A 26,616-nucleotide genomic window follows, 5' to 3' on the forward strand; every position below is an offset into this window, starting at 1 on the left:
AACACTTCAAAATCATTCAAATACTGATTCATTACCTTTTCATTCCACTATCCTTGTACACAGTCCAGTTATATATGGAGGAATACAGATGGATAAGGTCATAAACAAAGAAAAACTGGGATGTGATCAGCCCTCAAAAATGAATAGTATCACTAAGTAGTAGGAGTTAAATACTTTCTCCTAATCAAAGGACCACTACAGCATGTTCTTTACTGGTGAAATAAAAGTCAACAAAACATCAAGATATTAAAAGTTTAGAGTTATTCCAATAAAACATGGTAAATAATCACAACTAAAAGCAGTCAGTCAGAATGATAAGTTGTATCTTGCTTGTGCACTTATACACACAGGCGTATATCCAGACACTGAGAGGTTTCCTCTCCACCACACAGCCCCTTCCACTGTGCACACAGGTAATTAGAATTTACCATGGACATGCACCTTGCTGGGTCCGTTGCTCAGCTACAGAATAGTGGTGGGAGCATCCCCTTTAATCAGAATATGGAAGCAGTAGTCAGTGAACAGAAAAAAGAATGGGAGATCCAGAATACAAGAAACGCCTATGGCAAATGAAGAAATTTAGCTGGGGACACCATAAAAGATAATGCAGCAGAGGGCCCTTGAAAAGGCAATGGACAAACAGAAGAAATTACGACAATGCACTAAGATGAAAAACATTCAATATTAAAGGCAAGACCAAACCTACAGTTAGTGGCTTGTAAGTAACTGTTTTCTTTCTACCTTATCTTAATAATTGGTTAGAATTCTGTGAACTGAGTTGATTGATAAGTGAAAATTTTAAGCTACACATAAAACAAAAAGTGACAAAAATAAAAAGCTAAGGTTGAAATATTTTCAACTATAGGAAAAAAAATGTTAAACTAGTGTTACATCTTAATGTCAGGAATGCCTACCATGGCCTTCAGGCTGCATGATGCCAGTATGTTTGTTAACATCACTGTCACAATGTCAAAAGGCTAAGCACTCCTGTTTACATGAAATACAAGCATGGCCAGCAGGCATTTACTGTCCCACTTCACATCATAATGTTGAGAGTTGCTTAGAACAAAGGTAACATTTCAAATATGCAGCCTTTAACACCATCCTCTATCACTCAGAAGCCTTTATTATTAATATGGCTGAATTTGTCAACTCTCATTAGCCTCATCTGATACCAATAATCTAAATGAAGACATGGTAAACAAACACTACTTAGTGTCCTCATCTGCCATCCAAGCACCTATGAAGAGAGGATTTATACACTATTAAGAATGAGCTGCCAGCACTGTTGGCTAGCTCCACCTTGCTCAACATCAAGCGTTGACACTACTGTTTGTGTTACCACTACTTCCTAACACCAGGGCTTTCCCTCTCCAGTTCACTGATGACAAAGGCAGGAGTTCCCTACAATCAGGAATGTTCCCACATCACTGTGCATAGGTCAGCCCATCATTGTTTCAGAGCACCACACAAAACGACTCAAGAGCAGGAAGTCTCCTTTACCAAATGCCCCTCCCACTGGGTCAGCAACTCATTTTCCTAGCGACTCACTCCAAGTGTCCTGTCACAACACCTGATGGGTACCCCAAAGCTGTCTGCCTAATGAAAATGCAAACAGACCACAGTTCATAAAATTCTCTTTAAAAAGGGGGGGGGGGAAGCACAAATTAACAGCTGTCTTTATCTAGGTGGCCACCATGAGGCATTACATTTTATGAAATCTAATGAAAATAAGTATATACAGTACAAGCTGCTTTAATTAGCAGCAACACCAGCAAGAAAATTAATGGATGAAATTTTTTAAAATGGAGCTTAAATTTAAACTTTGGCTTTCATCCAGATTTCAAACTGAGTCCCCAGAAGCAATTCCCTCAGCTACATTTTTCTTCCTTTAAAACTGCAACTCTAGGGGCTGAAGAGATGGCTCACAGGTTAAGAGCACTGTCTGTGCTTCCAAAGGTCCTGAGTTCAATTCCCAGCAACCACATGGTGGCTTATAAGCATCTATGATAAGATCTGAGATCTGGTGCCTTCTCCTGGTGTGCAGGCAGACTACTCTATAAATAAGTAAATAAATCTTAAAAAAAAAAACTGCAACTCTTATTTCCTGTACAGCAAACTCCGTTGGTGCTCAATAAATACTAATTGCATTCAACATTTACTTGAATATCAGAGTCATAATCTATTTGCAAAGATAATGAAATAACGCCAAAGAGCAACATGGAATTTTATGCATTGCCAATCTAGTTTAAGGCAGGTAAGACGGTAACAAGCACACAGAATGTTGTGCTTTCATTACCATTGTTGACAGAGCCTGAGCATTCAGCCTTTAGTACAACCTACACAACAACAGCCGCCAAGTCTAACTCCTCAGCTACCTACTGAGCCAACAGAGCTTTATCAGATGTAGCCTTGTCTTCTTAGTAGTAAAGTTCTTGAAGCTTTTTAAATAGTCCTGTTATTTGAGGAAGTCCTCCTCTTCCTCTTCTTCTTCTTCTTCTTCCCCCTCCTCCTCTTGTTTTGTAGTCAAGAAGTCCTTTAAAGGTTTTTTTTTCCCCTTAATAAAATGTTGTTTGGAATCCCTCTGTATTAAAATATATTCCTTACTTGATGAGGTAAAATAAACCCCAAGTGAATTAATTTGTAAGCTAAAGTCACCTGAAGCACTTAAAAACTTCAAGCTTTAAACTGTTTTCTAACTTTATTTTAAAAGTCTAAATAGCACTGTGTATTTTTAGTTTTCACTCTTTATTACTGATAAATATATGGTGTTTTGGATAAACTGCCCAAAACAAACAAACAAACAAACCAACAAATCAACAACAAAAACCTGAGATCACCTTAAAAGGCCATCTTTGCCCTCATGCACATCTGTCCTACTCCATTTATAAGCCCTGGTGACACAAATGGCTATGTCACTACTGAGATGCAAGTAATGACCTGAAGACACAACTTCACCAGACTACAGAAGCTGAACCAGGGCATTATCTAGCACACTCTGCCTTCAGTTAGAAGCAAATGTTACATAGTGTTCCTACTTTATACTCACTCTTTTCTGGTCATCTTTTTAGATCTTTTGTTTTATCTCCTGGCTTTTAAATAACTGAGTACCACAAGGCACTGAACTTAGACCTCTTTTCTTCTTAAACCTTTATATTTTCATTTTGTTAATGATCTGATCTAATTTCATAATGCTGAATAACACCTACAAGCCGATAGTGTCCAATTTTTATTCCTCATCTATACCTCTTTCTAAACTCTTAAATCATCTACCTAGTTAAGATCCCTTTCTATTAAAATGTGATCTTTGGTGTAATAAGTGTTTCTAATTAACTATGGCCAAACAGAACTCCTGATCTTCCATCCAGACTTCCTGCAGACTTTCTCACTGGTATGATAAACTCTATTCTTCTGAGTGTCCAGTCCAAAGTATAATTAGCTACACCTTTAATTCCCCCTTTCTCACATGCTCATATTTAATTAATTTATCAATAAATTCTACCAAATCTATCTCAAACATGCATCCAAAATCTAATTAAAGGCCAGAAAAAATTTAAAAGTCCCATGAGAGAAAAAGAGGCTTTCAGTTAGGGTCAAGTAGTAAACACATGTAATATAAAAGTGGAAGAGGGAACAGTGGAGAGAAAAAGGATTAGGTAGTATGAGGCAAGGGGCCAACAAAACTAAGTGTATATGGAAAAAGCCATAAGGAAACCGATACTTGATAATTAAAAAATTAAGCAACAAAACAAAAAGAGTAAGATAAAGTTTGAACAGAGGTATCTTGCATAGGTGGACAAAGGTGTTCACAGACACCATAAAGTTATTAAATAAAAGGGTGCCAGGACACTGCTAGTTCCATATGAGGTACTGGCTAGGAAGGTTCCAAGAACCCAAATGCATGCTCTACCTGAATTACAAGACAAGATTCTACTGCTGAATACACTGCATACTTTGGTTACAGAACATACAGAAATTAAGCTAGTTCTATCTCTGCTGGTCAGTTCCAGAATGTACTATGCAAGCTTCTAGGGAAAACTGTCTTACTCAATACAACAGTGGCACAGCTATAGGGGGTGACCAACTTCTTTCTGATTGGATTTGAGGCTCAGTTCACGGGAGAGAATTCCTATCAGGTACTGTGAACTTTTCAAAAGCTCTGGCTAGGAAAGTCTTATGCTAGTAAGGACGGTACTGCTGGGATATCCCTTTACAAAGCAATGTGATGTGCTAAGACACTGTCTTCTAAATATTTCTGTTTATACACATACATTACTGCTGCTGGTCAAGGAAGCATCATTTTGCAGTGAGCGACTAATTCAGAAACTCAGATGGTTAAAGTCTGAGGGTAAGCGACTGTTAAATGTTCGGTTATAAACGAGGTATCTAACAAATCACCCACTCCAAGGCTTAGGGAGTATCACAGAGGAGGGCGAAAGAATCTAAGAGCCAAAGGATGGGATATTGTGGAATGCCATCTTCCAGGAATGGCATGCCCAAGGCACCTGAACACTTAGCAGCTGTAATTACCTACACAAGAGTAGTCCTCTCACCATTTTACCACAAAGCAGGAGGGGTTCATGAGCTCTTGCCCCTCACTGAAGAGCTATGAACATTTAATGACTGCTGTGGGAGGGAGACACATTTTCTTCAGTGGTGAAGCCACTGGTAAGGCACTCACATCTTACAAATAATCCTTCATCTGGACTCCTGTAAGTAACCTTAATTAAACTGACCAGGACCCCAAACACCCCATAAATAAATAAGACATGAAAGCAGAAGGGGGACTTATTACGAAAAGGAAGGGGCTCAGCAGTGGGAGGAAGATGAGAGGGTAGAGAGATGAATATAGTCAAAATATACTGTGTATGAAAATGTCATAATAAAACCCATTACTATGAGTAATTATTATATATAAAACCAAAATTTAAATGCATTGCTTAAGTTTACAAAATTAAAACTTGAATTTGTATATTTGCTAATAAGGTTATCCAGAATTATTTTACTAAGGGGGCAGGAATCCCACCTAAAATTGAATGGGGCTAGGAGAAAGAGGAACATGACTCAATGCTTACTTAAATGTTGAAATGTCACATCTATCAAGCCTTTGAAGATTACCCTGATATCTTTTCCCCAAAGAAGTCATTACTTGTACCTCAGTAAAGACAGAACTGGCAGACACGGGCTTTCCTTATTAAAATGTGCCTTTTCTATGAGAGCTCAGCACACTCATCAGAGCATTTCAGACCACATCTTTGATAAAATGAAAAACTGGACATTATGTTCAAGGAGGTTTCAATTGTTCTGCATTTCCACTACTTACCAAGTCCTAAAAGATCAACAGTGGGCTCTGCAGTATTTTTCGGGCTGGTGCTTTTCTTAGGTTCAAGTTGCTGATCTTCTTTCTTCTGGAGCTTTGAAGTAAATCATTTGAGTCATAGATAATTTTGTTAATCAAACAAATCTTTTAAGTCCCACTCATGCACAATTGTCATGCAGTTAGTACAAGGAATCCTAGAACACTTATTATTTTTTAAACAGGTAAGCATGGTCTTTGAACTTACAGTGGTAATTCCTAAACAATGAAATCTCTGAATAGTAAATACAAAAATTTAACTTCTAAAGGAAATTATACCTTGTTTCCCTTAGTACTGGGGATTGAACCTACTAAACTACATTCCTAACTCCTTTCTCTTTTGAGTCAAAGTCTCCCTAAGTTGCTTTCAAAATGCACTCCTCCTGCCTCAACCTCCCAAACAGAAGAGACCATAGGACTGTATCACTAGGCCAATTTGTTTATATTTTCATTTATTTATTTTTTGTGTGCTATGTATGGTATGTGCATGCATACCAATGATATGTATAGAGTTCAAAGGGCAACTTTCAAAAGTCAGTTCTCTCCTTCTACCATACTGGTCGGTCCCGGGTAAAACTCAGCTCAGGCTCTGCCACAAGAGTCTTCACCTCTAAGTTATCCTACCAGCAAGTTACACTGGTTTTGGTTTTTTGGAGACAGGGTTTCACTGTGTAGCCCTGGCTGTCCTGGAACTCATTATGTAGACCAAGCTGGACTCAAACTCACAAAGATCAGCCTGCCTCTACCTTCTGAGATTAAAGACATGCACAACCACCACCAGGCTACAAGTTACACTTTTGAAGAATCATATTATTTTCTAGCTATTATTCAGTCTTGTTAGTTGAGATTAGAGAAGGAAAGGAAATTGATAACAGGTACATGTTATTAAAATATTCTGATAACCACATCTCCTTTCATGTCACTATTACACCTCTGACAGTTCGTATTCAGCTAAGAACTGGAAAACAGTAAATGTAGAACTGCTGTACTTTAACTTACTTAACTTCTATAAACATTACACAGAGAATATGCCTTTTAAGAAGGCAATGGTTCCCAACCTGGGGGTCAAGTAACCCTTCCACAGGGGTTGCCTAAGACCATTGGAAAAACACAGGTATTTACATTATGCTTCATAAAGTAGCAAAATTACAGTTATGAAGCAGCAATGAAAATAATTTATGGTTGGGGGTCACAGCAGTAGGAAGGTTGAGAACCACTAATTAGAAAAACTGGGTCAACTATGTGAAGATTAAGTTAGGTGGATCTACAACTTATTAACAATCAAGGACATAAATCTACTCAGATAAAGCAATTTTATAAGCTCAGAGATTCCCAACTACCAGATGTCCCATTCAAATTATAGTTTTATTAGCAAAAGCTTCACTGCCCAATCTTTCTGTGATTTACAATGATATTCCACAGACTAAAACTGAATAAAAGCTTAGTTTTCAGCTGTCATATTTTTTGGCATTTCCTATCCATTTAAATAGCTGGTCCTCAAAATTGAGGTAACAATGTTCCTTAGATGCTGAATTTAACAAGAAGAAAGTCGGGAAAATAAAATTAAATGTCTCTTTTGGATTCATCAGAGAAGTGAGGTCATAAGGCAAGCTGTATAGCTCCCAAACCAGGAGAGAAAGGCAGACACAGAAAAGTGCAACGTATGAGAACAGAAGCCCACTCTCAAGGAAGAAATTTTGAACTGTAACTGACACATTGAGGTAGCCAGTGTGCACATGTCTGTCAGATTTATAACTGAGGAATTCAGAGCTGGAGAGATGGCTTAGTGCATAAGAGCACTGTCTGCTCTTCCAAAGGACCTGGGTTCAATTAGTAGCACTTACATGGCAGTTTACAACTGTGTGTAACTCCAGTTCCAAGAGATCTGACACCCTCACATCAATGCACATAAAATAAAATAAAATAAAATAAAATAAAATAAAATAAAATAAAATAGCTTATTTTAAAAGAAACCGGAAGAATTCAGGATGGGTGTGTCGGGGCAGGGGATTGTTGCCTGCTATGCTCCAAGAACCTGTTACAGTCTATCATACACCGTATGTATATGTTACATATTAGTTATGTCTTCAGTTTTAGACATAAGGCAGACTACTGTAAGAATACTTATAAACTAAGACCATTTCATTTATTTTGTTATAAATCTTTTTTTTTTCTTTTTTAGTGTCTTACTATGTAGCCCAGGCTGGCCTCAAGTTCCTACTCCCCCATCCCAGATGTCGGCATTATAGATATGCATCATCACACGCAGTTTAAATCAAGCTTTATCCATAATCACTGAATTCTTCCTGATTCCAAAGTCCATATTCTTTTTATTACACCATATTACCAAAATAAACCCTTCTTAAGCTGTTTTTGTTCACAGCTACAATAACAGTAGCTAATAAAGTAAAGTAATAATAAACTCCTTCCCAGCAGCGACCCCTTAGAAAGATGGGCTCCACCAATTAGTATACATGACCTTGAGCCAAATTTTCTTTCTAAATTTTCTATTCCTTCTTTGTACTGATTCATATTAAATTTGCATAATAACTAGTATATTGTAGCGTCTCAGGATCACTATGGTATCTAAACAACACACACTACATGCTAAGCACAATGAACAGCATTTACTAGAAACCTGGGAGCTGCACTCTGTCCTCACCTGTTCCCTCTCCTTTCTCAACCCCCTTCTGGACATTAGAGAATATACTGAGGGTGCACACACTGTGTTCCTGTCACAGTGCATGCCGGGAAGACAGGGTGCTTAGTGGACGCTCAGCTTAGCTATCACCCAGCCTGTATCTCTCAGGTTCATGCGATGAGTGAAAGAACACTCATATGAACTTCAGGTACTGTGAGGACAATAAGATAGTATACTTTAAGGGTTCAAAATGATGTTTGAATACAAACTCCATTGGGCATTCAGTAAAATTCTAGACAGTTTCATTCTTCTCAATGACACATCTAATTTAATTGTTGAGCCTTATACCTTGTTGCACTGTTCTTCACTGTAAGCTTTAACTCAGAAAAACTACTTTCTATCAAGGCACTTAAGAGAAGATATTTCCCTATTTTCTATTTAAGAATATTTCTAACTTACAAAAAAGGATTAGAAAGCTTACAAAAAGCTTTCATTAAATAATAAAAGCTTTGCACATAAAATAATTGGATTTCTTCCTTATTTCATTGCTTCACTGCAATAAAACTATAAAAGACCGCAAAAACATTTCAGAAATTTCATGGGAAAAATGTTTCCAATTTACTATAAAACCTGTAATGGAATCTAAAATATGCCTTTCTACCATGATGTATGTATGTATGTATGTATGTATGTATGTATGTATGTAAGCTAATTATTTACTCATTTAAAGTGAGCCTTTCAAATGTCCAGGGTACACTATATACTTATTACTGTCAGCCAACTGTGTTGATTTCTATACATAGCATGGTCACTCAGATTTTTTGGTTTAGAGATGTGTGTATGTATGTATGTATGTATACACACACACACACACACACACACACACAGACACAGAGCACAATACTGTTTGACCAAAATTCAAAGCAGTTGGTACTGTCTTATAGTATTTAAGAGAATATAAAATGGTACAATTATTCAGGAGGTATGCATACCCTATGGTCCAACATACATATAACTAGTAAGATATAGTTACGTCTGTGTGTGTATGTGCACCAAGTACCACAGAAATGCTCATACCAGCTTCTATTCAATAAAGCCCGAACTCGGATACTACTTAAAACAGAATGAAAAACTAAAGTATGGTTTCTATGTGCCACAGAGCAATGCTCAGCAATGTGGAATGATGATGCAACATGAATGACTCTCAAAGACAACGAACGATAAGCAGAAGTTACGCAGTGAGAGTAGCATGTCGGATTCTACTTCACACAAAGTCCAGAAAGACAAAACTTACCTGTCTTGATAGAAATTTGAATAGTGATTACTGATAGAGTACAAAGAGTACAAAGTGGAGTGCTGATCTGTTCACTGCTTGCACAAGTGTGTAACACTAAACATTTCACTAGGCTCACGTAGGAGCAACATGCTATAGACCAGTGAAGAGGATAGATGTTTTTGCTAATTCAGTTTTTACTTGTAAAATCTCCAGTTAGAAAATGTCACTTTTAAAACGGGTATTTATGCCAATTACAAAATTGTATTTGGTGTATGTGATGTGCATGTATGTTCCCATATTTGTGTGTGCAGGCTCAAGGTTGGCACTGGGTATATTCCCTGGCCACTCTCTCCCTTATATACTGAAACAGTTTCTCACTGAGCCCAGACCTCATAGAAGTTAGTCTGGCTAGCCAGCTTGCTCCTAGAAAACTACCTTCTGTGACCTGGGCTTACTGGAAGACTACCATAGTCACCTAGCTTTTATGTGGGAACTTCAGTCTTCATGCATGCCAGCAAGTGTTTTATGTATGGAGCCACCTTCCCCAGTCATATATACATTTACAAAAAAATGGACACTTCTTCCCAGGCATGGTGGGTACACCTGCACTCCAAGCGCTAAGGAGGCTGCAGAAGAGGACTGCCAGAGTCAAAGGCTAGCATGGTGGAAAGAGGGACCATATCTTTAAAAATAAAAATTTCCTTTAATTTTCTCACTCTTCTATTCTCTCTCTTCTCTCCCTCTCCTCTTCTCTTCCCCCTCTTCCTCTCCCCTCCCCTCTTTTTCTCCTCTTCTTCCTTCTTCTCTTTCTCTCCTCTCCTCCTCCTCCTTCTTCCCTCTCTCTCTCTCCTCTCTCTCTCTCTCTCTCTCCCCCTCCCTCAACTTTTCATTTCTTTTCTTGGATGGTGCTAAAGATGGAACCCAACACCCTGTCCATGATAAGCAAACACTCTACTTTTGAGGATACATACCTAGACTAATTTTCATTTTTAAAAACAAAAAAAAACAACATATCATAAAATAATGGAGTAAAAAGGGATTTCAAAAGCAATTTCAAATATACCAGTTTTAACAGAAAAAGAACACACAAAAATCAATCTTTAGGCTCTATAAGAACTACATCTAGCAGTTATTGATTATTCCCTTGAACTGCAAATATTTGTTACTTTAATTGGTTCATTTATTCATGATGATTTAGCCTATTTTAAAAGAAGAGAATAGAAAATAAGAAAAAGAAGAGTAGAGATTAAACAATTTATGTAAGAATACTTAGCTAAACACCAAGTCACATGATGCCTATTCTCCCAACACTAGGAAAAGCAAAACAATTGAGAGTACAGGGCCATCATGTCTCAACCAAACAAAACAGATCATTCCACAGGGAGAAAAGTAAACTTCTAAACAGCTACTGTAGGAAATTGAATCAACTCACTGTTTATAACCAAATGGGAAAATAACTAGAAAAATCTTGGCTGGAGGTTCCTCTTTCATTTCCTCAATATTAATATAGATAAACTAAAGTCTTCACAAGTTTCCTTTAGTTTCTAGACAAAAGCATACTGTTACTATTACCATCAAATCGGGTTTCTCCTCCATTTTTCTTATTCACAGAACATGAAGAGCTATTGTGGTGGTGTCTTTACAGTTTTCAATACAGAATGTGAATCCAGGCTTCCATTACGGAATACACTAAAAAGCAGGTCTCAAGTCTCCATCGCTCAGTCTCTCTGTTGATCTCTCTTCTCTGCCTTTCCCTCTCCTCTCCTCTCTCTCCACCCCTCCCCCCCGCCCGTAAAATAGAATACAAAATAGTGAACATAAACTATATATAACTGCATGTGAATGACTCTTATAGACAAACAAATATAAAAGAATGTTTGTGATACTACTTCATTCATAACAGAAATAATTAGACCGCACTACTTAGAGATTCATGAAGATGTAGTAAAGGTATTTGTTTTGTTTTGTAGACAGGGTTTCTCTGTGTAGCCTTGGCTGTCCTAGACTCACTTTGTAGACCAGGATGGCCTCAAACTCAACATTAATCCTTCTGCCTCTGCCTCCCAAGTGCTCGGATTAAAGGCGTGCACCGGAAGGTATTTTTAAGATGCAGCTAAGGCTGGGGATGTAACTCAGTGATGCAGCCTTTGTTTAGCACTTGCATGTCTATAGATTCATCCAATAACCAACATCACAAGAAAAACTATACTTTTTGAAAGAATAGACATTTTTCTTTGGAAAGGGTAGTAGATATATAGTTCTTGAAGTACTAGCCTAGTTCTATTTCTCACCTTCAGTGGTGGTATATAGTTGGTTAAGTTTGTATACATGCACACACACACACACACACACACACACACACACGTACATACATACAATCACACACACACACACACACACACACACACACACACACACACACACACAGTGTATTAAAACCCAGGCTTTGTTGGTAAAGCCAACTAACAATAATGAAAGTATTATTCTGACTACTCCTATTACTATCTTTACTACAATTTCTCTTCTGTAGATTTTAAGTGTCCTATAGAAATACCAGCTCAGGAAGAATATAATGAAGAAAAAGAAAGAAAGAAAGACAGACAGATAGACAGACAGACACCTACTTGAGAAGCAAAGCTTCTTTTATTGTACTATGTTCTTCCAGTTTTTCCACTAATGGATCATAGTTTCGAATATATCCTAGGAACTTGTAGTTCTGCTTATAAGAGGTTTTTTATTTTTCTCTCAGGAATGCCCTCGCTGTCAACTTCAGGAATCCTGAACCTCTGCAGGTTGAGTAACAATAATGAGATGTGAGGGGGAACAGTTAAAAAAAAAAACCTGGCATATTGCTCAGTGTTCACACACTGTGGAGTCTTCTCAGAACCCTTTGTATAGACACCATTCTCAAGTAACTGTTGCTGTTCATTTCACAGCAAACAACAGAAGGGATTTGTGTGCAAGGGCACAAAGCATGAATATTGTAACAAATGTGCACTACATATTAATGATGAGTTTAGTTTGGTTTTTTTTTTTTTTGTTTTTGTTTTTGTTTTTGTTTTCTCTGTGAAGCCTTGGCTGTCCTGGAACTCTCTTTATAGATCAGGCTGGCTTCAACTCACAGTTATCTGCCTGCTGCTGGCTCCCTAGTGCTGGGATTACAGGTATAGACCACAGCACCATGAGGTGAATTATATTTTTAAAGGGAGAAAACACGTTTTAAAAGTGATTAAGGGTCTATCTTGGTAAACAACAATAAGGCATCATATAAATCATCTCAACATTTTTAGGGTTTTTTGTTGTTGTTTTTGTTTGTCTGTTTGTTTGTTTTGAGACAGGGTTTCTCTATATTATCTTGGCTGTCCTGGACTCACTTTGTGGACCAGGCTGGCCTCAAACTCACAGCAATCCACCTGCCTCTGCCTCCTGAGTGCTGGGATTAAAGGTGTGCACCACCACGCCCAGCTCATTTCTAGTATTTTTAACCTAAAGGTAAAATTTAGGAGTGATCTGAAAATTCCTTTTTAACTAAATAAGAAATTAAAATAGATTTCATTCGTGGCTTCTCACTGATGTATAGTAAGTTGAAAGTTTCAAGGGAAACTTAAAACTAGTTATTAGGTAATAATCACCAATTTAATTATTCCTTCAAAAAGTATTAAAATATTTAGCAAGAAAATCTAATTTGACAAAGGGTAAGAATATAATTTACTGGGGCTAGAAAAATGGCTCACAGGTTAAAAGCACTGTCTGTTCTTTCAGAGGTCCTAAATTCAATTCCCAGCAACCACATGGTGGCTCACAACCATCTCTACTGGGAACTAATGACCTCTTCTGGCATGTAGGCACACATGCAGATAGAGCACTCATATATGTAAAATAAATAAATATTTTTAAAAGAAGTATAATTTAGTAAAGTGTCACTAAAATAACATTTTAAAATAACAAAGATATTTTAAAAAGTATTTTTTAAAAAATAACAGAATTTTACATAGCAGGTTAGTCTTATGGGTTTTAGCACAGAGCAAGTTATTTAGTAATATATGACACATTACTCTTTCTCCATAACCTTGGAATTACAATGCTAACAGGAATTTTGAGATGAAAAGTATCATTTTACACGTATTTACCCAATGCATCACAAAAATATAAAGAAATGTTAAGACCTAATCCTACCAAACACATGATTTTAGAAAACAAAAAAATTATGAATCTGTTATCTAATTATAGAATTAAACAATAATACATGATTAAAAGTGATAAAATAAAGAACACAGCAATGTGACCATGTCTTTGAGAAAGAGAAATGCAATCTCACTGGAATGTTTAGAGGGGATATATGGAGACAATGACCATGGAAAGCAAAAGCATGTGACCATGGAAAAAGCTAAATGGTACCAAGACTGAAACTACATAAGTAGGAAGTAGAAGAGGCTGGAAGGTGGGCAATCTTGATTGTTATTTGAGGAGCAGGAGTCTTGGATACTTAGTAGCTGTTCAATGGTCAAGACTAGTTTATAACTTTTTGAGGGTAGAGCTCATTCCAATCAATGACAAAAGGAAGAACCAATATATATTTCTGTTATGCCCTGTAAATAAGTAAACACTGTAGCATGTAATTCATGCCTCAATAAAGCTGATTTTTAAATTTTCAAAAGCTAAAATCAAGGATATTGCCTTACTAATCATTCTCTTTCCATGTTTCCACATGTTTGATGAAACACATTCAAAACCAAGGTACTATAATTACACCACCCAATTTCCTTATAAAAAGTTCTCCTTAATGCTAGCCTGTCTATCACACCTTTCTTACATACTACTGCCAAAATAATTTTGAAAAAATGCCTCTAAATTATGTGCACCACCTCCTTTAGAAACCCACATATTAGCTAGTGACATGCCACAAATCTATCAGCCCAGAACTTAAAGAGGCTGAGGGAGTAGGAGTTAAGCATTTGGCCTGGAACCAATGAGACAGTAGAGAGGTGTCTGCTGAAGATGTCTACTTCCAAGCCTGGTTGACCTGAGTTCAATCCCAGAACCCACATGGTAGAAGGAAAGAAGCAAATGCAACAAGTTGACCTTTGACCTCCACACACTCTGGTGGACAGGCAGATAGTTGCTAGAGCACACATACATAACACATCAATTCAAATGAAACTTAAAAGTTTAAGAAAACAGCTTGAGTTGGCCTGAGCTATAAAGGGAGGGATGAGAAAAGAGAAAAAACAGGAACAAAATAACAGCCTCTCCTTAGCCAGAAGACTACCTACGATGTGAGTTCAATCCAGCACTCTGGCCTTAGTTACTCCTCATACATAGACATAGAGTTGTCCAAGCTTGCATTTTATTTCCAGTTTCCAAAATCATCTTCAGGTAGCCTTCTTGGTCTAACATCTTCTTTCCTTCCATATTAGAACTACTCATGCCTCAGGATCTAGCTCATATGCTCTGAAGCATGAAAAGCTCTCTGAGTGTTTTCAGGTGTGACCTCTTCAGCTGGTGACCTTCTACTACAGTCTTACTGTACCTACATTCTCAGGGTGAGGATCTCAGATGGTGTGTACACACAGTGTTAATGGACTAGAAATCATGGAAGAAGGGTTCAGAAGGCTGTGCTCAGTATGGAGGATTAACTCTATAATTTCTTGATGAATGGATAAGAATTAGCATTTCATAAATATCCAAAGCCTTAAATATGGTCAGACAGTAAGATGATAATCTTAGATTATTTTTTAAAAAGAAATTTTACCTTTTCAGTTGTTAGTGGTTTGGCAGGCTTTTCTGGCTCCTTTTCTCTCTTTTTCTCTTCCTTTTTTTTTTCCTTTTCTTTCTAAAATATAGCCCAAATTTTTTATTAGTTTATGTCTTAAAACATTTGGAAGCTCTTACTTCGTTTTCATTTTATTTTATTAGTTAAATCATCACTTGAGAAAGACAGAAATATCAAGTGCTTACATTATCAGTGTTACTGAAATCTACAAGCCAAAAGCAATTTCATTTTCTCATTGAGGTTACATGCTAATGACAAATAGAGGATTATTCAAAAACTTAAGAAGTGAGACAATTTAAATTTAAGGATTTTTTTGTAAAGGGGGTAAGACCTACATTCAGCAGATTCTTGCTACTTGTTTACATCAGGCTATACTAAATATGTAAGAAGTAAACCAGCTGATAGGATGAATTCTTTTTTTTTCTCCCCCATTTCCTATTTTTAAAGACAGTGAGTGTCTCACTATGTAGCCTTGGCTATCCTGGAACTCAAGAGATCTGCCTGCCTCCCAAGTGCTGGGATTAAAGGTGTGCACCACATGTCCAACAGGACAGACTTTGTGATACAGATAACACCGTATCAGGAAAACCCAGGAATTAAAATACAAAATCATCTTAACTTCAACCAACCACAACATATTTTCAAGTTGCTATCATAGTTTTATGTGTTTAAAAACAAATATAGATACTTTCTCATTAAAAACTAGGACAGTACGTGGGGCCAGAGCCAAATGACTGATGTAAGTAATGAGGTAAGCTGTAGTGGTATTATGATGTTCATGACTTATACTCCAGGGAAAATTAACAACAACAACAACAACTCTTACAGACAGATAGGTAGATTTTTAAAAGACAAATACATAAAAGTCAAAATATCTAAAGAGCAACTCTGTACCTGCCTTCAAGATTAGAGGCAGCCCCTGTCAGTGCTGATTTATTTTCCATATGCCAATCAGTAAAGAGCAGTGCAATTCCTAGGCTACGATGTGAACTAACTGAGCTCCAAAGGGCTTATAACATTTCATATAAAAGTTCAAAAGCAATAAGAATACACTGTTTAGAGGAAGGAAAACCAGTGTAAAATTACAAAATAATAAAATTATCTAAAGCGCACACATACACAAATAAAACCACAAAACTAAAAATGATGATGGTGGAAAGGCCGGGATGTCAGTTACCTCTAAGCAGAAGGAATGGAGTGATTAAAAAGGTAAGATGGGAGTTTTTGAAGTGATAACAACATTCAGTTTACACAGTGATCAATGATAGCTATATACTGACTGCTTACAAATATTTATTAAAGTTAACACAAATTTAATGTACATTTATTTTTAAAATGTATTTTTAAAAAAACCTCAGAATAGTATAAACTATAAAACAGGACACCAATATGAGAAATTGTAATTTCAGCACTTGCAGCCAAATATAAAAAAGAAACCTTGGCACTGGTCCCAAATGTGTGTGTATGTGTATGTGTCTGTGTCTGTGTGTGTGTGTGTGTGTGTGTGTGTGTGTGTGTGTGTTATAAATAGCAATGCCTTCAACTATAAGCTTAAGAATAGCAGCAAAATTCTAAAGCATTTCTCTTGCTAACCGTTCCTTTTACTGGCAAGCAGTGTAATAGTTAATTGGTGAGTACATTTGTATAGACGACAACAAATAGTATATGTGTAGCAAAATAAGAATGCGTGGCTAAATTTCTAGAACCCATGTCTTAGTATTTATTGTCAACTAGAAACTGCTTAGTTGAAAAGGAGGAGGAACTTCAACTGAAGAATGCCTTGATTAGACTGGTCTGTGCCATTCTATAAGAGATTGTCCTAACTGATGTGGAAGGCTTAGGCTGCTGGGAGGGTGCCATCCCTATTGGTGGGCCTATACATAGGAAAGCTAGCTACGCACAAGCAAGCAGCATTCCTCCAAAGGTTCAGTTGGAGTTCCTACTTAACTTCCACCTCCAACTTCCCTCAATGGTGCACTTATGACCTAGAAGTGCAAACTAAAATCAACCCTTTCCTCATGTAAATTACTACTGCTCATGGTATTTATCGTAACAGGAAAGCAAATTAGAACAACCCAGATAAAAAGTTTCTATTTAAGGCTCCTTAAGATTATAATTCTCTCAAACCATCTGTTTCAATCAGGCTTTTCAAGAATAAAATAAAAATGTAACATAAAGTTGTACTTTCTGAATACCTCAAGTGCTAAAGCATAAAGAGCTATCTATTTTAGCTACCACATGAACATATCAAACTGGTTTAGAATAAACAGAGGACTGTCTAGGAAGTGGGTTACTTCTCAGGATACTTTTCTATCTACCTAGGACTTCAGACTAAAAGTAAAATGTAAGCCCTTGGGGGTCAACTTGAAGCATCATCTAAACCTGACTCAACCATAACCCAAACCAAACCTTCACTTCCAAAATAAATCTATGCACACTTCCTTAGTGTCTAATTTAGTCATTGCAAAAACTGTCTGAAACTATTGTCAAGGTCTTCTTACAAATGAAAAAATACAAACTTTGGAAAAATTACTAAAAACACAACAATGAATAGGTATCCCTTTGTGCTGATGGAGCACAGACCCCAAGTGCTCAAGCCTCGCTGTTCACTGACGCACAGTGGAGCATAACTATCACCTTCTAGTAGTCCTTATGTTACAGCTAGTATTTACTGAGCCTTTGTGTGCTAGGCACTGTTCTGAACTTACAGCATCCTCAAAACAACTTTATGAAATAAGTAATTATCCCTACTTTCTAAGAAAAATAAAATGGGCAAAAATATTTTATAAATTATAATATATCTTCCAGATAAAATTAGTAATGTTTAGTGAGAAAAGCTGGCCTATCTGAATAAGCTAAGTAAGTTGTTCCTTACCCTTTCAGAGCTGTTAGTTATTGCTATGGCTGGGATGTTTGTGACCACTTCAAAATATGTGTGTTGAGACTAAATCCCCAACAATGCAAGACAATATTAAGAGCTGAGGGCCTTTGGGAGGTGGTTAAGTCACAAGACTTGAGCCCCTATGACTGAAATTAGTGTCTTGGTAAAAGGGGCTCCAGAGTGAATCTTACCCATTTCCACCAAGTGAGGTCACAGCAAGGTACCAGTCTATGAATGAGCAAGTGGCCACATAAGACACAGGCATTGCTCTTGAACTTTACAGGCTCCAGAACTGTGAGAAATAGATTACGGTTGTCTGTAAGCTATGAAACACATGGTATTATTTTGCTATAGCAGCCCCTACAGAAACAAAGTTATTTTTCCAGGAAAACATCACTAAGGGAAAAGGCTAATATCTTAATCACTATTATTGGTGAGCACATATAAAATCACCCAAAATAAATGTACTATTTACATTTAACAGGGAGAAAGCAACATGACTCAATTCCTTTTTATACTAAAATTTCAGCTACTGAAACATAGCATATGGCCCAGGCTTGGAAGCACATTAATAGTTGGGGCTCTAAACTAGGATAAGAGTTTGACCCAGAGATAACTTTTACCCACAGAATCAAAAGCTGAAAAAGGGCCTGGATCGGTGGTGCATGCCTGTAGTCCAGCACTCAGGGAGGCAGCAGCAGACAATCTCTGCAAATTCTAGGCCAGCCTGGTCTACAAAGCGAAATCTAGACAGCCAAGGCAACACAGAGAAGCCCTGTCTTGAACCATCCCACCCCTCGCTGCCCCAGAAAAAAAGCAGCTGGAGGAGGAGGAGGAAAAAAGGAAGAGAGGGAGAGGAAAGGAAAAAGGAAAAAGGGAAAGGGGAAAAGAAAAAGGGAAAAGGGGAAAGGGAGGGGAGGGGAAGGGGAAAGAAGGGAAGGATAAAAAGAAAAGTGGAATGGGAAGAGGGAAAGAAAAAGACACCCCAAAACTCAGGAGGTGTAGGACAGAGAAGCTCAAGGTCACCTAGAGCTACACCACTGAATGCCTGTCTCAAAAAAGGGAAGGGAAGGTGGAGGAAATTAAAGAAGAGAGGACCCCCTGCCCCTCAAAAAACAAAAAACTTAAACTGAACACGCAAATCACCAGAGTCTGTTCACTTTTAACCCTGCACTTGTGCTCTAAAACTTCTCTCTCCATCTTATGAACCCAGTGCTGATAACGCTTGCTATTCTCATGGAAATGGCTTAGGTGGTTGAACAGGCAACTCAAGATGAGACTGTATCTCTCATACCACTGTGTCTCTGACAGTAAACCTGTATGTCCAAATACCTACTAAGAATCTGTAACCTTACCTAACTTTGAATTTCTCTCCCTTTCCTCCTGTCTCTTCAAATCAGATCCTTTTCTCCAACTTGCATCTGTACTTCACTAAATGTCCCTATCATATGGAGATGCTGACGTTGGAAATGGAAGCAAAAACTTCCAAAGCACACCCCGAACCAACTCACCACTTACTAAATAAATACTACATATTCGACCTTAAGACCTCACAAAACTACACACTTCCTTTTTTCTGTCTCATTGTAATGGATGTCTCTGTCATTTTATTTCTAGATTAAGCTTTGTTCTTAAGCCCTTTTCCTCACTCACCACCACCACCACATTTACTTCCCTAGGAGCTAGCAGAACAGTGTTAAAACATGAAAATCCGATCCTTCACTCCTTTCCCCTTAAAACTCATCATTAAAGCACCAAGGCCTTCAGAAAAAAGCCCAATTGCCTTCAGTGAATTAAGGCTTCCCCTTACTTCTCTCTCTCCCTCTTGCATTCCTATTTCTTCATTCCATTCAATCTACAAGTTCTCAAGACAGTACTCTAACTACACTTTCTCCAAAGCTGCTTTCTCCTCCTGATACTTAAAGCTAAGCCTATTCAGAGTATAAAATGCATCACAGGTATTTTTTTAATTAATGGTAGCAAAGTTATCTCAATCACAGCATAAATACACTGCATTATAAACTGCTATTTGCCCCCATCAGACTGTAAAATCTGCAAGGGTACGGGTGTATCTTATTTGCCTTCATAGCCCACAAGTCACGCATGCCATTTATCAAGAAGTAGATAAAGGAAAAGGTAGAATCAAAGGAAACGAAAACTCTGAAATGTGTGCATACTAGACTTGAAGAAGACTTAGTGGTTATAACTTATCTTAGCACTCCACTCAGAATATACTCTAACAGTCATCACTGACCATTCTAAATTCATGACCCCATACAATACATATTTTTTCTATATGACAGTTGACATTTCTTTTTTTTAAATTTGACATTAGCACCATAGGTAGAAAAATTTTTTCTGACCAAAGACCTAGAGATCAGAGAATTCAACAATGATGTATCTTTAAAGCTCCTCTGGTAGCAATGAACATAGCAACCAAAAAGCTGCTTAGTGGCTACATAGTGATATCCCCCAAATCAGTTACTTTAAAACTAAATATAGACTGAAAACATTACTCATGCCAACAGCATAGGGCAAGATTTAGTAAATTAATGTATTTGACATTTTTTATTCTGGAGATCATTCAAAACATGAATTCTGCTGGTTGTTCTTAAATCATAGCACTGTGAGAGGAAACCCACTAGTAATGAACAGCACAAACACATATGCAGATAATATTACTATACCTCTACTTTATTTTTATCAACAGCAGCCTGCAGAGAAGGAGAGGATACCAAAGGCTGAAGAGGGGCATCAGAGGAGGAAATCTAGATGTGCAGTTGCAAAGTAAGGAGAAAAGAAGAGAAGGTGGTAATCAAAACTGACAAACACCAGAAAGAAAGAAACAAATGCTCATATTTCTGATATAAGTAGTTAAAAGAACATTAACAATGTAAAATATTGCATCAAGAGTAAGTATGTTTTAAAAATTATGTCTATGTGGAATATTTGAAAAGACATAGTAGAGAATAGTACTTATTTAAAGTGGATTTTTACTAAACTATAAAATTTAAACTATATTTAGATAAAGATCATAACGAAACTATCTGAAGTATAGTTTTCTCTGAAAACTCATTTTCAGCCTAGATTACTACTGAAACCCTCGTGCTTTGAAGCAAAAAAAAAAAAAAAGTTTTATGTAAAGCACGAGAAGAACAAATATAATTTTTGGTTTTTTGCTGATAATGACTTTAAGCATGGAAAATAAAGAAGGAGAAATAATAAACGTTAATTGCATTTTTAACCTGATGCTTAAGAAACCAGAAACAAAGACTGGGAGAAAAGACTAGGCTAATATAACAGCTGAGTAGTAACAGACTAATTACAAAGTAATTTATTCATGTCACTCATGAAGATGTCCCAGTGCCACCCTTGTTGGGTAACTCTAAAGCATGGAGACAGACACAAATGAGGCAGTGGTTTACACATGTAAATGGAATTCACCTGAAAGCTTTGCACATATTTTCCTACCCAATGTCTGCATGCATAGATAATCAACAGCAGCATTATCTTAGCGCTCTCTCTAACGGAATACATATACAACATGCATGGCATACTTTTGGAGCCACAAACCTGATGTCTCTATGTTTCCCTGTCATACTGGTTGTGCCTATGGGGACTTAGAGTTGCTGTAATAGACAGTCTGTTATATAATGCCAAAATAATACTTGAAGACGCCAAGTTCTCCTTCAATTTGCTAGTTAACTGTGACATTAGTTCTTGAATCACTTTAGACATTTTTCCCTCTTGTAGTGTTGGATCTGGTATAAGTGTGCAAACTAGCCACTTAATATTAATATTAAAGCAAGCCCCACAAAAAAAAAAGGCACAGCACAGGAAAATGTAGATATTCCACTAAGATCAAACTAGGCAGGAGTGGTGGTCCACTCTTAAAATAAGAAAACAAATTAAAAGGAGTAATTCATCCCGACAACATGAAAGTTAACATCTGAAACAGGTAATTAGAAAAACAAAACAAAACAGAAAGTATGATGTCAAAACAAATTTGAGCTATTTAACACAGGAGTTACAGCCACATAAAACTTGTCAGTCACGCAAGACAGTTCTTGATTAGAGTACAACTAATACAACTAGTGTTGAAACTACTCTGTTTCTTTCAGGAAGATATATTATTAGATATAAGATATACTAGATATAAGGTCCTCATATTTGGTCTCATATTTTTAAAATCTGGAATACCCTCTACTTAGTGTACTAGTTGACTGTGAGCATGGGTTACATGTAAATAACTTACAAATTCTTCTGGATTTTCTTTTCATAAGTACAACAAACTCAGGAGTGTATAACCTTTTAATTTAAACTTTTTTACCTACAAGCCTACAAAAAATAGAAAAAATACAGTATCTGTGCCTGTATAAACATCAATATTCATCCCATGTTAACAACATGCTATGTTTGTTCTCTCTGCACACTTATGCATATGCTAGATTTCACTGAAATGAGTTACAAATACCATCACACTTAACCCTAAACACTGTATTTTACCACACATCTCCTATGAATGAAAAAATTATTCTAACAAACCATATCTTATAACTAAAAAGGAGGAAAAAAAATCAGCTTTCATCCAATGATAAAATTCTTACAAATTACTATGTAATCCTAACATCTCCAACTTGCTGAGAGTAAGAAAACACAATTTCAAGTAAAAAGGTTTAGAATTTCACATTCAGTTTAGCATAAAGTAGTATGTTTTAAAAAATAATCTAAATAATTTACTACTTCATATGAATATTCATTATCTAATTAGTTCACTTAAGGATTAAATGAGCCCTAAGTTCAGCACATTAGAAGTATCATTCTCAATACTGTTGATTTTTATTTATTCTTTGATAGCTTTTGTCTAGTATGCCACTGAAGCTATAGTTCAAATGACTACACAGGTTATCTCAATTCCAAAATCTCCAGGCATTTTGAGGCTTGGCTCCCAGTTGGCAGCTGCTTGGGGAGGCTTAAGCGGTGTGGTCATGGCATCTTAAAGATCTGTGTCATTTCCAGTTTGCCCTCTTTGCTTGCCCTCAGTTCTCAACTTCCAGCTTCAGTTATGCTGCCTGCTGCCATACTTCCCTAGTGTGGCGATGGACTCTAACGTCCTCCAACTTCCCTAGTGTGGTGATGGACTCTAACGTCCTCCAACTTCCCTAGTGTGGTGATGGACTCTAACGTCCTCCACCTTCCCTAGTGTGGCGATGGACTCTTAACGTCCTCCAACTTCCCTAGTGTGGCGATGGACTCTAACGTCCTCCAACTTCCCTAGTGTGGCGATGGACTCTAACGTCCTCCAACTTCCCTAGTGTGGCGATGGACTCTAACGTCCTCCAACTTCCCTAGTGTGGCGATGGACTCTAACGTCCTCCAACTTCCCTAGTGTGGTGATGGACTCTAACGTCCTCCAACTTCCCTAGTGTGGTGATGGACTCTAACGTCCTCCAACTTCCCTAGTGTGGTGATGGACTCTAACGTCCTCCAACTTCCCTAGTGTGGTGATGGACTCTAACGTCCTCCAACTTCCCTAGTGTGGTGATGGACTCTAATGTCCTCCAACTTCCCTAGTGTGGCGATGGACTCTTAACGTCCTCCAACTTCCCTAGTGTGGTGATGGACTCTAACGTCCTCCAACTTCCCTAGTGTGGTGATGGACTCTAACGTCCTCCAACTTCCCTAGTGTGGCGATGGACTCTAACGTCCTCCAACTTCCCTAGTGTGGCGATGGACTCTTAACGTCCTCCAACTTCCCTAGTGTGGTGATGGACTCTAACGTCCTCCAACTTCCCTAGTGTGGTGATGGACTCTAACGTCCTCCAACTTCCCTAGTGTGGTGATGGACTCTAACGTCCTCCACCTTCCCTAGTGTGGCGATGGACTCTTAACGTCCTCCAACTTCCCTAGTGTGGCGATGGACTCTAACGTCCTCCAACTTCCCTAGTGTGGCGATGGACTCTAACGTCCTCCAACTTCCCTAGTGTGGCGATGGACTCTAACGTCCTCCAACTTCCCTAGTGTGGCGATGGACTCTAACGTCCTCCAACTTCCCTAGTGTGGTGATGGACTCTAACGTCCTCCAACTTCCCTAGTGTGGTGATGGACTCTAACGTCCTCCAACTTCCCTAGTGTGGTGATGGACTCTAACGTCCTCCAACTTCCCTAGTGTGGCGATGGACTCTAACGTCCTCCAACTTCCCTAGTGTGGCGATGGACTCTAACGTCCTCCAACTTCCCTAGTGTGGTGATGGACTCTAACGTCCTCCAACTTCCCTAGTGTGGCGATGGACTCTTAACGTCCTCCAACTTCCCTAGTGTGGTGATGGACTCTAACGTCCTCCAACTTCCCTAGTGTGGTGATGGACTCTAACGTCCTCCAACTTCCCTAGTGTGGCGATGGACTCTTAACGTCCTCCAACTTCCCTAGTGTGGTGATGGACTCTAACGTCCTCCAACTTCCCTAGTGTGGCGATGGACTCTAACGTCCTCCAACTTCCCTAGTGTGGTGATGGACTCTAACGTCCTCCAACTTCCCTAGTGTGGTGATGGACTCTAACGTCCTCCAACTTCCCTAGTGTGGCGATGGACTCTAACGTCCTCCACCTTCCCTAGTGTGGTGATGGACTCTAATGTCCTCCAACTTCCCTAGTGTGGCGATGGACTCTAACGTCCTCCAACTTCCCTAGTGTGGTGATGGACTCTAATGTCCTCCAACTTCCCTAGTGTGGTGATGGACTCTAATGTCCTCCAACTTCCCTAGTGTGGCGATGGACTCTAACGTCCTCCAACTTCCCTAGTGTGGTGATGGACTCTAACGTCCTCCAACTTCCCTAGTGTGGCGATGGACTCTTAACGTCCTCCAACTTCCCTAGTGTGGCGATGGACTCTAACGTCCTCCAACTTCCCTAGTGTGGCGATGGACTCTAACGTCCTCCACCTTCCCTAGTGTGGCGATAAACTCTAATGTCCTCCAACTTCCCTAGTGTGGCGATGGACTCTAACGTCCTCCAACTTCCCTAGTGTGGCGATGGACTCTAACGTCCTCCACCTTCCCTAGTGTGGCGATGGACTCTAACGTCCTCCAACTTCCCTAGTGTGGCGATGGACTCTAACGTCCTCCACCTTCCCTAGTGTGGCGATGGACTCTAACGTCCTCCAACTTCCCTAGTGTGGCGATGGACTCTAACGTCCTCCACCTTCCCTAGTGTGGTGATGGACTCTAACGTCCTCCAACTTCCCTAGTGTGGTGATGGACTCTAACGTCCTCCAACTTCCCTAGTGTGGTGATGGACTCTAACGTCCTCCAACTTCCCTAGTGTGGTGATGGACTCTAATGTCCTCCAACTTCCCTAGTGTGGTGATGGACTCTAACGTCCTCCAACTTCCCTAGTGTGGCGATGGACTCTAACGTCCTCCAACTTCCCTAGTGTGGTGATGGACTCTAACGTCCCTCCAACTGAACAGTAAGGCCAGAACAGACGCCCTTCCTTTTCTATGCTGCTTTGCCCATGGTGCTTCAAACAGCAAAAGAAAAGTAACGAAACAGGAGCCAAAATAAAAGGCCAGTTTACATGCAAAATGAGATGAGAACTAATGTTTCAGAATGGCTTGAATAATGACTTCAAGAGATGAACTACTTTAAGGTTTGCTTACTAACTACGGTATCAAAGGCCAAAAACTGATGTCAACAATAAAGGCAATTAATTTTATATAAGTAACTGAGGGGGAAATTTTAATCAGAAATAAAAACTAAATAGAAGAAACTGGTTAATTGTTTGATTACTACAGTAAGGTAACAACTATTACGATAATACTTTCTAATAATATACTCAGGATATTCTTCATGTCTCAATAGACATAACAAAATTCTAGTGAGAAAAAAACTACAAGTTTTTTTATCATTCATTTCTAGAATTTTCAAAGTAATTTTTGTCCCCTTCTTTTCACCCCCAAACTGATAGCTTTGTCTTCTCTTTTACTACATAATTAAGTGCTTCAACAAAAGGTCAAGTAAGATGAACCTGTTCTACTTTACAAGTTCCCAATATTATGTGACCAAAAAAAAAAAAATCCCAATATTTAAATAAATAGTCAAGCATATGCAGCTAACATGTTCTAGAAAAAATAAATTGAGCGCTATGTTATATGTTTGGAATGTACTTAACAAACATGAACTGGTGAAAGGTGAAGATTTTACTTACGTTTGTAATAGCTATGGCATTTTTATCATAGTATTTCTTCTTTTCATATTTATCTCTGATGAAAAATTCTACTGCTCTGAAGACAGATAACTTAAGGAAAAAAGCAATTCAGTCCCACGTACATTTCCTTTATTTGTTCCTCTCCAAATGGCCCACTCTCTAATTTTTCTATTCCCCGGTCTCCACTTTTCCACCCTATTTTGTACAAGTTCTATAACCTTTTCTTTTTCCACAGAAAATGTATTTATTGCATTTATTGCATTGAAAATTCATTCAAAAACAACGAACAAACAAATCAATCCAACTTAAAAAGAAAACGAGAGTGTAATTTATGATTTCAAATCCAGCATCACTTCGCAGCTTAGCTCAGGTTCATTCTGCAATAAACAATCGTCCATGTAGTACTTAGAATACAGCACTCAGTGAGTGCAGCATGCTGCTCGCTGGTCCTTTAATCCCCTCAAAACCCAGTTAATGTGCTTACG

At 38.2% G+C, this 26,616-nt stretch overlaps 1 protein-coding gene across 3 annotated transcripts in view; it reads right to left on the reverse strand.

Annotated features, from left to right (window-relative positions):
* The window catches only part of SMAP1 (small ArfGAP 1), an 81,674-nt gene that overhangs the window by 9,739 nt on the left and 45,319 nt on the right, over positions 1-26,616 (reverse strand). For 2 of the 3 annotated variants that reach the window (XM_084754283.1, XM_084754285.1), the window contains exons 4-7: positions 26,132-26,207; positions 20,615-20,695; positions 15,026-15,106; positions 5,324-5,414 (exon numbers count right to left, since the gene is read on the reverse strand). In XM_084754283.1, coding sequence (XP_084610409.1) covers positions 5,324-5,414; positions 15,026-15,106; positions 20,615-20,695; positions 26,132-26,207 — 329 coding nt within the window. The remainder of the gene's footprint in view (positions 1-5,323; positions 5,415-15,025; positions 15,107-20,614; positions 20,696-26,131; positions 26,208-26,616) is intronic. The other variant, XM_084754284.1, reaches the window with a different exon arrangement.

This window comes from Acomys minous (genome assembly GCF_964271855.1).
Source record: "Acomys minous genome assembly, chromosome: 13".
In the NCBI taxonomy this organism is placed as follows: domain Eukaryota; kingdom Metazoa; phylum Chordata; class Mammalia; order Rodentia; family Muridae; genus Acomys; species Acomys minous.